Genomic DNA, 14,424 nt, shown 5'->3' on the forward strand with positions numbered 1-14,424 from the left:
CATGGACACACACGCACGCACACCCTTTTTATCCTCCACCTGGCCAAGTAAGAAGCATCATTGGAGTTTGAGGACACCTTCCAGCTATGCAGAAACACTCAAGGAGGGTGAAAAACAGGGCCAGTGAGGATATGGAGAAACCTAGAGGGTTGCATTTGGTTGATATAAAGCAGCCAGATGTTGCAGAATTACATTCCATTGAAGTCTTTCATATTACACATTTGATAATGTGAGCCAAACCCATATTTTCATGTGTTATGTGTAACCAGCCCATTCACTAAGTACGGCTTGTTTCTTTGACCTGAGCATGCATAGGATTATATCCTTCCAGCAGCACTATGCTACTTTTATGTATTCAGAAGTCAATCCCATACAGTTTAGTGAGGCTTACTGTTGAGTATGGAATGAATTACAGCTTCAGATGTTTAAATACAGAAATTCATGAGTCTTAGAAAAGTCAACTGAGGTCCAGTTTTTTATACGATATACAGTGGTACCTCAGGTTACATACGCTTCAGGTTACAGACTCCGCTAACCCAGAAATATTACCTCGGGTTAAGTACTTTGCTTCAGGATGAGAACAGAAATTGTGCTCCGGTGGCGCAGCGGGAGGCCCCATTAGCTAAAGTGGTGCTTCAGGTTAAGAACAGTTTCAGGTTAAGAACAGACCTTCGGAACAAATTAAGTACTTAACCTGAGCTAATGCAGAATGTCCAGAAAGATTTATACCTGCTATGCATTAAAATGCTACTCTGTTGTCTTGGAAGTGCAAGATTCTCTTTGGAAGATCACCCTCCTCAAGTTGTCTTTATCTGCTAGAAATCATTCATCAAATGAGAGACAGAGTGGCAAACAAGGGCAGTGAAAGTACCAGTGATTCAGTGCTGCATCTTTCCAGCTTAGATAAGGCTTTCATAAAACTGAAATTAAATCTTCCTCCTTTGGGAATTGTCAGACTTCATTTCAAAGTTATAACAACAGTTGAACTTAATAGAAAAACCTGCCAAAAACAACCCAATACCATCAAATAGAAGGCCATAGCACAAAATTATCTGTCAGATGCATCCAATAAATTTAGCAGAACTGGCACACAAATGGATTTCCTCTGTATATCTGTAAGGGGCTGAAGATCTCTAAAGTAAATTTTGTGTGATAGGAAGATATAATCTCAGATCAAATAATTCTGCTAGAATAGAACAAATGGACTAACTTCTCAAAATACTGACTTCTTCCATCTGTGAATTATAAGAAAATTTGTCAGGCTTTGTTATGGCACTAAGTTTTCAGTCTTTGCCAAAAATTTATGTAGACTGCTATTCCCTATATAAAGGCAGGCATTAAGTATTGACTTTTATAGAAAAAACATTGAGGTTCATTTTAGCCAAGAGATAAGAAGTTTCAGCTTCAGACACACAGGGGCACAGCTTGTTGGAGTTGTAAGGCAATCTCAAACACAAATGAACTTCCTACAGGAGATCTTTAGTCACAACTAATTTAAGACACATTGATTTCAATGGGTCTGCTCCTAGGTATAGTTAAATCTCAATCCAAACCATTAAAGTTGCTCATCATATAATTTTGAAGATTCACTGTTTAAGAAGTAGTTGCTTTATTTTTATTTTTTTTAAGTAGTTGCTTGATTGAAGACTTTTTATTTTCTGCCACAGTAGTTGATTTCTTTTAAGGGAAATTGGTGTAAAATAATAGTAGTAAAATGGGGAGAATAGAAAAGGTCATTGCTTTCTCTCTGATAGTTGCCACCCACTGCCCTGGATATTGTGGGTGTACTCCTTTACATCCACTAGGAGGCAGATTCTTTGAAGAAAGATTGCCCAGGGATTGGTCTAGGAAGCACCTCTCACTTTCACCCTAAAGCCAGTCTTTCTCCTGCCTGCAAAGTAGCTTTACTTCTGTTACAGATGGTTACTATTATTTGTTCATTATAAGCTAGCTAGCACATATGAATAGAGTTCATTGTACTCCATTTGCGGAATATAAATAACAGTTCTTTCTACTTTGTGTGTCTCTTCTTCATGGGTATTAAAGCAGCCTTTCCCTGATTTGTTACTACAGAATCATTATTTTGAATTAATTTGGTATTGAATACGCAAAATATTTGTGATGGTGGTCTGTATGAAAGATGTTTCAGCCAGCTTTCTCCCCCAGCCCTTTCTGTGCAACAAGTTAATTTTTATAAACCATTTTCAGAATAAAAAGGCACACATCAGAAGTAAAAACAGTTTGTAAGATGGGGTTTTGGGGGGGGTTGGTTTTTTTAGTAGATTGAAAATGCTAAACTGAGTCTGTGTTTAAATGTAGATGGTGGTCTTTTCTTTTCAGCCTTAGGGAACAAAACTTTATCTTACTTTGATCCAATCACCAACAGGGTGGAGTGGACATTTTCAAGATTATTTTCTTGAGGACAAGAAACTTTTTTTAAAAAACTGATTATTGGCATTCCAGCACAACTCCTAATACCCTATATACACCTACCTATGAGTAAATTTCATTGAACTTTGAGTAGACATGTATCAAATTGTGCTATGACTTGTACAGTTGAACTATAGGCTCCCAGTTCCTTGCTGTAGCAAGTAGTAGGCTAATCAGACATTTTCTTTTATCAATTTAGGAAACGACACAAGAATTGCTGCAAGACCTACATACTTACCATGAAAATTATTTTCCAATTCTGTGTTGTCTTCATGCTTTCACATCTTCTCTTCCCAAGTATCCATTAGGCAAACAAGTATGTACAAATCTTTTCTGCTTCATGTTTTCACATCTTGAGGAGTTTGAATTCATTTTGCAGTCCTGCTGCTTCACTATCTCTGCAATAGAGCCCAAGCACTATTGAGTTCATTTTTCTTTCTTTTTACTGTTTGTATCACCCAATATCCGTGCATGTACATCCATCTCCGTGTCTTCTTGACTCTGAAGCAAACACTTAGGTTTTTAGACCTAGTTATATTGGGTTGCATCTTAACCTGCTGGCCACAAATGGAAAGGCTCCAGCTGTACCTGCAGAGAGTCCTCTGTGAACCAGATGTGGTAGGAGGAAGAGGTGACTTCTGCTTATCTTTTTCCTACTTCCTGTCCCCCAGAGCTACCTCCTAAACTGTTCAAGATGATCCCAAGTGTCTCAAGCAGATTTTCAGAGAGAGGAGATTTAGCAAAAATCATCACCCATGCAGGAAAGCATTCAGTTCATGGAGTTATGTTCTGCGTAACTCTGGAGGATCAAAGATTTGAAGCCATCTAATTGCTTTGGCATCCTTCTGGAAATCAGTACAGTACTTGAAGGAGCGTCTCCACCCCCATTGTTCTGCCCGGACACTGAGATCCAGTGCTGAGGGCCTTCTGGTGGTTCCCTCGCCGCGAGAAGCCAAGTTAGAGGGAGCCAGGCAGAGGGCCTGCCTTCTCAGTAGTGGCACCTGCCCTGTAGAACACCCTCCCACCAGATGTCAAAGAGAAAAACAACTACCAGACTGTTAGAAGACATCTGGAGGCAGCCCTGTTTAGGGAAGCTTTTAATGTTTAACAGACTACTGTATTTTAATATTTTGTTGGAAGCCGCCCAGAGTGGCTGGGGAAACCCAGCCAGATGGGCGGGGTATAAATAATAAATAATATTATTATTATTATTATTATTATTATTATTATTGAAACTGCACTCTAAAAGGGCTAGGAAAAAGATACATTTCCCAAGGAACAGTTAAAGTAGCTTAAGTCTGTAGTGTAGATTTATGCATATCCCATATCACACAAGTGTCCTGTTTGAGGCAGGACACCCTAGATTTACAGAAGCCACTTGGCTTCTGATGCCAGTCCCGAAGTCCCATTTTGGTTCTCACCACTGTTTCTGCCACAGCCACCAATGTACTTCTGGAAGCCAGTGCCACACTCGCCTGGGAACCAAAAGAGTGCCGAACCAAAAGATGCAAGTTTGTTGGTGCTGCATTCTCCTATTCCTCTGGCATAGGTTTTCTTTGTAATCTGGGTCTTGGGCTACAAACACTCCCCCTATCAGTGGCAGAGCTTCATGCTCTGGCACCGGGGGGGGCAGAGAGCAGACGGGGGCGGGGCTGACATGCGTCCTGGGTGCGTGGCACACAGCCCACAGGGGTGTGACGCACATCCTGGGGGCATGGCGCTCTGCCTGAGGGGGCGGGGTGGCCAGCACAGGCAGGGGGCAGCCGCGATGGCGCGCTGCCAGGGGCGGTGTGCTCCCCTCGCACTCCTCTTCCTCTGCCAGTGCCCCGTACCCCGTTTTAAAGATCTGAATGGTGTTGAGTCATCCACATTTGAGGTCAGTGAGTCCTGAGGACTTCCAGCTTTTCATGAAAACAGTGACAACTTAGCCCTTTGTGTTTTAGATTTTTTTAAATGCTAAATTTAGTCTATTCCATGCTTGTAAAACGTTCTCTTCTATTTAACAGATCAGAGAGTTATATTGCACATGTTTGGAAAAGAAAGTGTGGGAAACAGAAGAATATGAGTCAGCTATTCAGCTGGTGAGGTAGCCTTCTTTCCATTTTCTTCTTGTGTTTTAGATATTTTAAATGCCTCCATCTGCTATTCAAGAAGAACTCAAGAATGTTGCCAAACAGGAAGCTTTTTTGTAACTGACCGCATTGTTTCTCTTTGATAAAGTGGATGTTTTTAATTTACATTTCTATCCTTTATAGTGGGGTTGCCAGCAGGGATACAGAGCCAAACTCTAATTTTTCATTCATGCTTAGTAACGCTGTGAGGAAAACCATTGAGCTCTTAGTTCTGTTCACTGTATCCTATTACATTTCATCCCCACCCGTTTTCTCCAAGGATTTTGGGACAACAAACATGGCTCCCTCCCCCATTTTATTATGTGAACAAGCCAGTGAAGCAAGTAAAAATGAGTAATTGGATTAAGATACTGAGATTTTGAACCTAGAACTTCCTGTTTCAAGCCTGACACTCTATTCTCACTACATCATTCTGGCTGTCATTGGTGTGTGCATATGTATATACGTACTTTCAGCTATAGATGTCAGGATTTTGAGGGTATGGTTTTGATTTGGAAGTTTTTGCTGTGGGCCTACCCATCAGGGCTTTCATTGCACCTAGCTATCCCAGGTGACATTTCTGTGTAATTTCCCATCTTCACAATGTTCTTACAGTAGCCCTGAATGTGCTGTGTTGAAATATCTTGAGTTTGAATGAAGAGATTTTTACTAATGGAGAAGATTCAGAATAAAACTATTTGAGATTTGTAGATTATAAAGAGTGGAATCCAGATTAAGTTAATTGAATGTAGTTACCTTTGAAATCACTAGGAAGTAAGTAATGGCTAAGTTAAGCATATCTGTGAGCTCTTAGAGTTGCATCATATATAGTGCACAGTTTTGTAACTAGCCAAGTAGGGAATAGTGGGTTATAGCCAATGCTCAACAAATGACATTCCACTCTCACAACAGGATGTTCCTTTTCTCTCCTCTCCCTGTGGGCCCCCAAAATCTGCACCCTCTGGAACAGATTTTGAGGCTCCACAGGAGAGGAAGAAGGAATTCTATTGCACAAACAGAAGTCTCTCGTGCAAATGGAACAGCAGCATTGAATACAACCCAGATACTTAAATGGTTTTAACTTTGTTTCTTAATAGTCCACATTCTTAAACAATAAAACTGGTAGCTTGAAAACCATTATGAGTTTTCCATGCTTTTGCAAAAATGCTAGACAAAAGACCAGGCATTCTGCTAAATGCTTCAAGCAGTTTACTGTGTCTATAATAAGTTACTAACGTTGTTGGGCTGTTTTTTCAGGATGATGGCCAGGGATGAGTTGGTGGTGATTCTTGAAAAATGTGTGGAGATTATTACTTCCTCTCCTTCAGAACATCTTAAAATCCCTTCAGAGAAACTGAAGCAGTACCTGGACCAATTTAGGAATCTTGAAGGTATTTTGTACCAGTTTGTGTTAGAAATTTAAAGTCCATTCCCAGCATCAGTCACCATTCTCACTGAAAACTTGGAAAATAGCTTCAGTATACTGGGCACTGTTATAAGAAGAAATTATTGGCAGACAAAAGAATTATTGAAATGTTTGTCACAGTTACAGCAGACGAGGAAAGTAGATAGTCATGAAGTCTGTAGGCTTCCCGACTTGTCTGAAATAAGTCAGCAGCAGGCCTGTTTAATTTTAGAAAATGATTTCCTGAATTAGTAATGCAAATAAGAAAGTGGCTCTGGGTGTTTTTTTGTGTACAGCTAACATGCAGACCTGCAGCAACAGGTCATTGTCATTGTCCTTTTTCTTCATAGGGGTAGCCTAATTTATTTTACTGTACTACACGATTTTTAGACAGACAGCCTATGATAATACCACAGACCAGCACTGCTTGTTAAGATAAGGCAGACTGCCATTTGCTGAGCATTACTCCAATTAGATCTGCCCTTATCGTACACAGCTTACACTAAATAGGAGAAATGTTAGTTTTCAGGCCTTGCACTGCCCCTGCATTTGGCCACCTACTCCATAACTGTTGCTGAATAAAAAAATGAATCCGGTGTTTACGAAGCAGTGGTTTCATTTATGTGGTTTTTGACCTATGCCCATTTACAAAGGTTTTGCTTGTCTGCCTACCCACATTGATAACCAGAGTAACAAAAATGGCCAAATACAGGCTTATCTTTGGATTTCTGGCCCGTTCCTTAGCAAAAGATTTTATACATTTCTTAAATGATACAACTTGAATAAAGAGAACTTTAACTTCAGTAATGTTTACTCTAACTGTCCAGTGTAGGTTGTAGCCAACCCACTCTTAATACTTAAAGAGGACACCTTGAAATCAATGGAGTTAGGTTACTTCTGTTCATGGTTTTCAGTGGGCCTCCTTGGAATATGACTTAGTTGGAGTCAGCACACCACAATTCAGCTGCTGACTGAATCGGTTCACCTCAGTATCCTCAAAGTGTTTATAGCTCTTCTTTAAATGAGAGTTGTGTGGTGAAGTGGTTAGTGTCAGATTAGGACTTGGGAGACCTGGGTTCAAATTTTCACCCAGCTGTGAAGCTCACAAAGACCTTGGTCCAGTCACTCTTTCTCAGCCTAAACTACCTCACAGGCTTGAGGGAGAACTATGTATGCCACTGAGTTCCTCAGAGGAAAGGCAAGATACAAATAGGGGCTAGCAAGAGTGCTTAAAATTAGCAGTCTGCAGATGTTATTAAAATGTATTATCCTTGGAAGCATTATTTGCTGTTTTCGATGTTCTGAAAAAAGACCCCAGATATTTAATACGCTGCATTTGGAAGAAGTACAATAACCTTTGGCTTCATTGTGAACAAATTTCTTTCTGATGCTGATCAGTTCAACACATGTTGCTTATAAAACCTCAAACTACGTACGAGACAGAAATATGAATGCTAGATCAGAAAGTGAATGAGAGCATTTCTTTCTGACTCTGAGAGAAATGTAGGGGAATTGTGCAAGGCACTAATTACAAGGCAAGCGTGAGGGTCCCAAACTCACTTTTTCCTCATTATGCTAACTTGGGGGAGAGAATCAGCAGTTGAAAATGTGTGAGTAACCCTTCCTTTGCCTGCAAATTCACCCATCGTTTTCCACTCTGCCAACTTGAAGTCTAGAAAACAGAGGGGGAGTGTGCAAATCAACCAGTGACTCTCTTCCACCTGTAAGCTCATCAAAAGGAAATACATAAACAGAGGCGAGGATTATTTTGATTTGTAAGAAATAGAAGTTTTGTGCGAAGACAACATGTATTAGGCAATTGGCAAACATGAGCTTTAAATCTGTTAAAGAGCTTAATGCTGAAACCTCATAATCAAGGGCTCAATAGATGTGAGAATAGAATTGCAAATATAGGAATATGTGAAGATTTTGAGGAGAACCATCTTATGCGTACCGTCAATAGGAATAGGTGGAAATTATCCAAATATGAATCAGAAGGCTGTAGTTGAGCTCTGTGCTTTATTTTTGTGTACTTTTAATTCCGTAAATCTTTGGTGCTTGAGGCAGTAGAAAATAAGCCTCTTTTCTTTCTAAATATTTTACATAGGGGCAGTGGAGCGGAGTGAGATTCAAAACGTTGTATCCAGCTAAGTTATACTAAGAGTAGACCCACTGAGATTAGTGTAGCTAAATCAGTTGCAGCCATTAATATCAGTGGGTCTACTCTGCAGATGACTTAATTGAATACAGCTCCTAAAAGTATATATGTGTGTGTTTAACAATAAACGAAAGCTCTGGAAGGCAGTGGAACAGAGCAGTTTAGTTTCCGCGAATGTGCCCAATAAGATTTCATATGGGATTAAGTGGTGCACAGGGATTTCAGTCTTGATGCATCTTATCTCTTATTCTTCTTTGAATAGGACGTTCTTAAGCTGTCCTGTTTGAATGCAGGAAATTGATGGGGGCAGGGAGAGAAGGGGATTACAAATTTCTCAAAAACATATTCTCATCTATTTTCCACTTAACTGTTTGCACCTTTCTCTTCCTTCCATGGACAGGCAGTAGCAGTTCACATAACCCACACAGTTTTCTGACTGACTGACCCCTGTTCTTATTCTGATAGCAGAAGCCAGTGGTGGTCAAGAGGAGCCCATCTCCTCACTACAAGAACTTCAGAAGAAGACAGATCTTTATCACCTGCAAAAGGTCAGACTATCTGGGAATGAAAATATTATTAGCTAGACTGATGGTCGTATTTTAAGCACCTTTGGAATACAAACCAGATAAAGAGAGCAGTTTCAGCTTCAACACAGTGTGATCTTGAAATTCTGACACAGTCCAATGTAGCGAAGGGACAGGGTCCTCCCCAACCCAGTGTTTTCCTTCTTGGTCTGTTCTTTACCATGTCCATTCTTGTCAAAATATACTGAATTCTCTGAACACCCAGATGTTACAACTTGTGCAGAAGTGGATGATAATATGATTTGATTAATCCCGAGAGCAGGAGTTGGGTTTTGCTTGGCACAAATGTTTTACTCTCCCTTGTGCAAAGTATCACAGGGTGCAGGTACTAATTGAATTTTGCATTATTGGTAAGTTTTAATCTCAAGGTGCTCCAGGGCTCGGGTTTTTTTCTTCAAAAGTGAATAATCTGAAGTTATACCAGTAAGAGGCAGCAACTTATGGCTCTTCCTTCACATCATAGCAATAGCTGACCTCGGGCCAGTCACTACTTCTCAGCCCAATCAACTTTGCAGATTAGTTGTAAGGACATAGTAGCATGGAACCATGTGCTGAGTTCCTTGGATGAAAGGTATAATTCAAAGGAAATACCTAGTCAGAGAGAGGCCCATCAACATAAACAATCTCCATTGTTCAAGCATGTGGTACTACGTATTCATTGGAAAGGAAGGAATTGATGGAAAAAATCTTGCTACAAAGATGTAGCAGTCACATAAGCACTGGCAGTAACCTCAGATCCTGAGTAATTGAGGATCTGCCATGGAGAGCTAGCCCTTTGGCTCAGCTTGATTGGTCAATCTAGCTGCAAATCAGGGTTGAAGTGTAAAGCAGATTTTAAGAAAACCCAAGAGTTTCACTTACTTGCTTGCTTGGATTAGTATATTATTCTTGCTCTTTGCTGTAATAGAATCACAACTGATGAATTTTAGAAGGAAAGAATTATCTGGAATTTCTGTATCAGGTGGTCATGAATTTGTGGAAACTGTTAGTTCTAGTCCAATAAAATTTCACTTACATGATACTTGTTAATACTTGTAAAAGTGCAACTGTACTAGTTAAGGAACACAATACTATTTTGTCATCAAGCTAATCCTCTTTATTATTTATCACTGAAATCCACAATAAGAAGCTTTTTCTTTTTCATTTAAAAAAATCTAATAACCTCATTAGCATTGCCAAGTGATTTACTCAATATAATTACTTGGAAATTCCTCTTTTGTTTTGCTTTAGACCCTGCTGGAGATGAAGGAATCAAGAAAGCTTAAGAAACTAACAAAATTTGAAATGCTTCGTTTTGAAGTGGTTGACTTTGTAGATGGCCTTGTAAGGTTAGCTTTGCTTTCTTTCTGACTTGGTTGTACAACTTTGCGTAACAAATTTAGTTCAACAGTAGACAAAGGCGCAGTTCAGCTGTGATGAACCATGGTTTGTTCAACCAAGACAAATGTGCACACCTTCCTTCCTCTCATTCCCTCATCCCTGTGCAATAGGAGGGGAGGGAGGTGCACACACAAAGTTCATTCCCAATCCAACAAATCTGAACTAAGCCCAGATTGGAAATGATAAAATTGGGTAAAAAGTATCTGCAGAAAACCACTCTGTTTCATGCTAATACATTGTGTTCTTAACTTGAACTTGAAATTGGCCCAACATTGCATCAGGAACAAAGAATGTTGTCAACTAAATAGCAGTCTGGCAGGATGGAGGGTCAAGGGCAAAAGGAGGGAGTAGCACATGATGATAACTGATGGGTGTCATAATAAGACAGCTGTGGAGTGCAGTAGCATTAACTATGGGGGTTGTGGCTGAATAGTTTATAAACATGGCTTATTCAATAAATCGGGTTTTTATTTGCTTTGGATGTTTTTCAGTTTCACTTTGGTTCATGGAAATTCAACTAAGATTGAAATACAGCTTTAATAAGGAAATCACCTACAGAATGTTAAGTAGCTCTCTCAAAAGGAAAGATTGAAATACAGAAGAAAAAGAAAACAGGCAGAGAAGTTGTTAAGTAACGTGTCACTACAGAGTAGGAGACTTTTCATCCTCCTATATTTGATAGGGCACACATTAGCAAACTGATATTGGACCCAAGTCGCGTTTTTTAAAAGCTACTGAGGTGCGTTTTACAACTGCTGCAAATATGTAGAGGAGTTAAATCTGCACAGATCACATTTTGGAGGAATCTGAAAATGGGACAAAATGTGGTAAATGTTGTTGGTAACAATTGATGGCTTTAGTAGTCCTTCAATTGCTGGTCATTTCCATAAAGTGAGATTGCCAGTGGTGTGTGCAGATTGTTTGTAACAACTTGCGAGAGAGAAAGAGTCAGAACTTTTCATTGCCAAAATTACAATGAAAAGCCCCCAATAATTTCTGTTTATGGCATCTAGCCATTTGTCTACATAGTATCAGAGTTCATTGCAAAATGTATATGCTTGTTGGTTGATGAACACTGTGATCGTAGTAGGAATTAAGAAAAAAATCCATGTGCAATACTAGTCTCTCTCCTGCCCTTTATTCATTGGTGGTTTTTCAGAAATTACCTTGCGCCTGCAGAGATGCAGACATTGCATGAGGTGATGTATTTCAGCGCAGCTAATACCCTCCGTGAACATTTGAATGCTGCCCCACGTGTTGCTCTTCACACTGCTCTCAACAATCCATATTTCTACCTGAAGGTAAGAAATGGGCGGCTAAGCAATGTGCCCACACCCTCCTTGTACTTGGCGATCCCTAACTATGTTTAATGCTGTCCTCCCCGGCTTCCCTCATTGGGTTCAACATGATGAGCCCCCACAGCATCTTATTGCTTGAAATGTTGCTAAATGCTATTTAGAATCTCAGTTATGGGTCGTGGAGTGTGTTCCATAATGTAATCATTTGAAAATCGTGGCACTGTGTTTGGATCATGCAAAACGATCACAAGGTGGCTGTTCTTAAATACTTGTGAATCATTTTTTTGACTTTGTGAATTGAGTAATCCTGTCCCATGATCACTCCCATGGCTTTTATTTAATAAAAACCTAGATTTTGTAAGATCCATAGACAAGCCTGTCACAAGATTTTTCTCTTAACCTCCTGAGATACTGAAAATGTTAAAACTATACAAGATATTTAACTACCTGCTAAAATATCTGTTCCCTGTTGCCTGTTGTTATTGAATTTTTCAACGACAGATCTTCCACTGAAGCACTTTTGATCAGTTCCTTAATAAAAGTATCCACATGCTGACAAAGAAAAAGGAGACTTTAGCAGGCAGATAGCATTTCCTTTTTTTAAGATATATTATAAAAATCAACCTATTTTTATTTGCTGCATTGAGTTAAGTCATGGAATATAAATTGACAAGAGCCAGGTTGGGAAAAGAATGTAAATTGTGTATGTGCCTGTTTTATTTATTTGATCTTATCAGTTATCTCATTTTATGCAGTGTTACACAGTTTAGATGGGAAAAACAAGCTTAATTCAAGTTCCAATATATTTGATAAAAAGCCAAGTTTTTGGCCTGGCATATCTGATTAATTTCTTATGCGCTTTGGGCAACTGTTTCGGGTATCTATGAGTAGTAATCTCTGTTATTCCAGTGCACTACTAGTATTTAATTGTGTTCTGACAGAAAGAAATAGCTTTTCATAGTATGAATTCAGTACATTCTGTTCTTTCATGAATTATAAAACTAGGATAAAAAATTATCTTGATAAATATAACTATAAAAGATGTAGGCTGTATAAAATCTAGACATTACTGATTACATAGATACTATTTCTCCTGGTAATATTATGTACCAGTCCTTGAAGAATGTTAGGATCATGTTTATGCTAATCTCTCCATCTTTCCACAAGTGTGGCTAAAGCATCAACTGGGCAAATCCCCAGCTTTACCCACCACAGTGAACCTGCATTACCCCTTTAAGGGGCTATCAACCAAAAATGACTCGCCTCACCTCACCTTTCATTCTAGGTCTAAATTCACAGTCAAAAATTTTCCTCCTGGAGTGCAAGAGGACAGTGTCATAAGTAATGTCTACAGCAGGACCTTGTCTTGAGGATTAATGGGCTGCAGAATGTTGCTTGTATTAGATTAGCCTTATTTTTAGGGTTTTGTTTTTTACAGTCAAGTAGTACATACATTTTATGGAATTAAATAAAAGACAACTAATTAAGTAAAAACAAGAATGCTTGGAGATGATTTCTGCACATTTTTATCATCGCATTGATTCTGTAAGAGGCACAGCAATATGTGGAATTTCCCACTGTGTTTCCTCCCAGGTTGGAATGCTGCTAGAGGCCAAACTAGATGTCTTGTCCAGTTTGTCTGCCTCCCTCCTCCCTAGCCTTCGTGCATAGCGTTGCCATACCTAGCCCTTCTCTGACCATCCCGGGTGTTCCTCCTTTAATCTTTTGTCAGGCTGTTCTAGGTCTTTAAGTTCATTATCTACCCTTCACCAAAATGTCTCAGGGCATCTTACAAAACAGAAAAAGAACAATGGTATAAGTCACAAGGTGAAAAAAGGGTTTAAACCATAGACAGTATAAAATGTCATGTCCCTTCTTTGGGGTCTTGCTGTGTGTGCTGTGTCTCATGCCAAGAAGAACAATATACTGCAGCTGTTGGTTGCACTAGACTTTCAAGTAATAGGGCCCTCACTCCCATCTTGCAGCCCTCCTGAATGATCAGGTGGTTTTCAAAACCACTCTGTCAGCTAAGAGAGAAAAGCTTTTTCTTTGTGCTTGGTTCCTCCCTAACCCTCTTCTCTCCCAGCTGACCTTTTCCTAACTGCCTTCTCCTCCTTAGCAACCTTTCCCTAGCACCTGTTGCCATGACTCTTGCCCTTCCCAATAGCTCCATTTTCCTGACTGCTGCTACCAGGCACAAATGACCCTATTTACTCTTCATCACACTTGCCCCAAGGAAAATCCAGGCCTAAGCTGAGAAAAAAGTGAACTGTGTCAGCTACATACTGCACTTGCAGCTACTGTGCCTGGTGTAAGAGCAGAGATGAGTAGATTAATATTTCAGAAGGCTGGATGAAGTTAACAGCTTTCTGAAATAGTGGCATACGTTATGATTGTGATGTCCAGAGGTTGGGAAGTGTCTTAGCATAACATTTGCTTGGTGGGTCTGGGATGATGGCGTTATTAGCATATAAATGAAATGTACATGCATAACTCTCATTCTCACTATGAATTTTGTTTATCAGAATGAATCCTTGAAAACTGATGCAGGATGCATTTCTAATGCTGCTCCCGATATCTGTATAGCATACAAGCTTCATTTGGAGTGTGGCAGATTAATTAACCTTGTTGACTGGTTAGAGGTATGTGAACATGAATCGATTGACTGTTTCTGTGCTTTGCTGAATACTTAATCTGCTGTTTCTTTCCAAGCTTCATTTGTTTTGACAGCTAAATTGCTGCTGTATAACACTGAGAGTCCTCTTTCTTCTTATTTTTCCATGGTCCCAAAATCAGTCCACATAGCCTTCCCAGGTTATACTAGGACCAGAGTTAAATACAGTAGAACCACTTGCATCTTTGGTAATGCCAAGGGCCCCCAAGGAACAAGCATCCTAGTGTTCCCCTCAAGCCTTGCTTTTATTAGTTTCTCTCCTTTTCTCTCCTATTCTCTAAGTGTGAAAGGCGTGCTCTCTTCTGCAAGCTGGGCTCTCACAAAAGCACCTACACCTTCTTCCCATGGCTTTCTACACAAACCAACAGGGAGAGAAATAGCACC

The 14,424-nt window shown here is 39.7% G+C and overlaps 1 protein-coding gene across 6 annotated transcripts in view; it reads left to right on the top strand.

Moving 5' to 3' along the window:
- The window catches only part of ORC3 (origin recognition complex subunit 3), a 43,908-nt gene that overhangs the window by 17,342 nt on the left and 12,142 nt on the right, over window positions 1-14,424 (top strand). For 4 of the 6 annotated variants that reach the window (XR_014155149.1, XM_081857014.1, XM_081857016.1 and 1 more), the window contains 7 exons: window positions 2,630-2,746; window positions 4,437-4,516; window positions 5,799-5,932; window positions 8,570-8,652; window positions 9,919-10,016; window positions 11,228-11,369; window positions 13,892-14,008. Coding sequence is in view for 5 of the 6 variants with exons in the window: in XM_081857014.1 (XP_081713140.1) it covers window positions 2,630-2,746; window positions 4,437-4,516; window positions 5,799-5,932; window positions 8,570-8,652; window positions 9,919-10,016; window positions 11,228-11,369; window positions 13,892-14,008 (771 nt within the window). In the remaining variant the exon portion in view is untranslated. The remainder of the gene's footprint in view (window positions 1-2,629; window positions 2,747-4,436; window positions 4,517-5,798; window positions 5,933-8,569; window positions 8,653-9,918; window positions 10,017-11,227; window positions 11,370-13,891; window positions 14,009-14,424) is intronic. The other 2 variants (XM_081857017.1, XM_081857013.1) reach the window with 1 other exon arrangement.

Source organism: Podarcis erhardii (genome assembly GCF_964252035.2).
Source record: "Podarcis erhardii genome assembly, chromosome: 3".
Classification (NCBI taxonomy): Eukaryota; Metazoa; Chordata; class Lepidosauria; order Squamata; family Lacertidae; genus Podarcis; species Podarcis erhardii.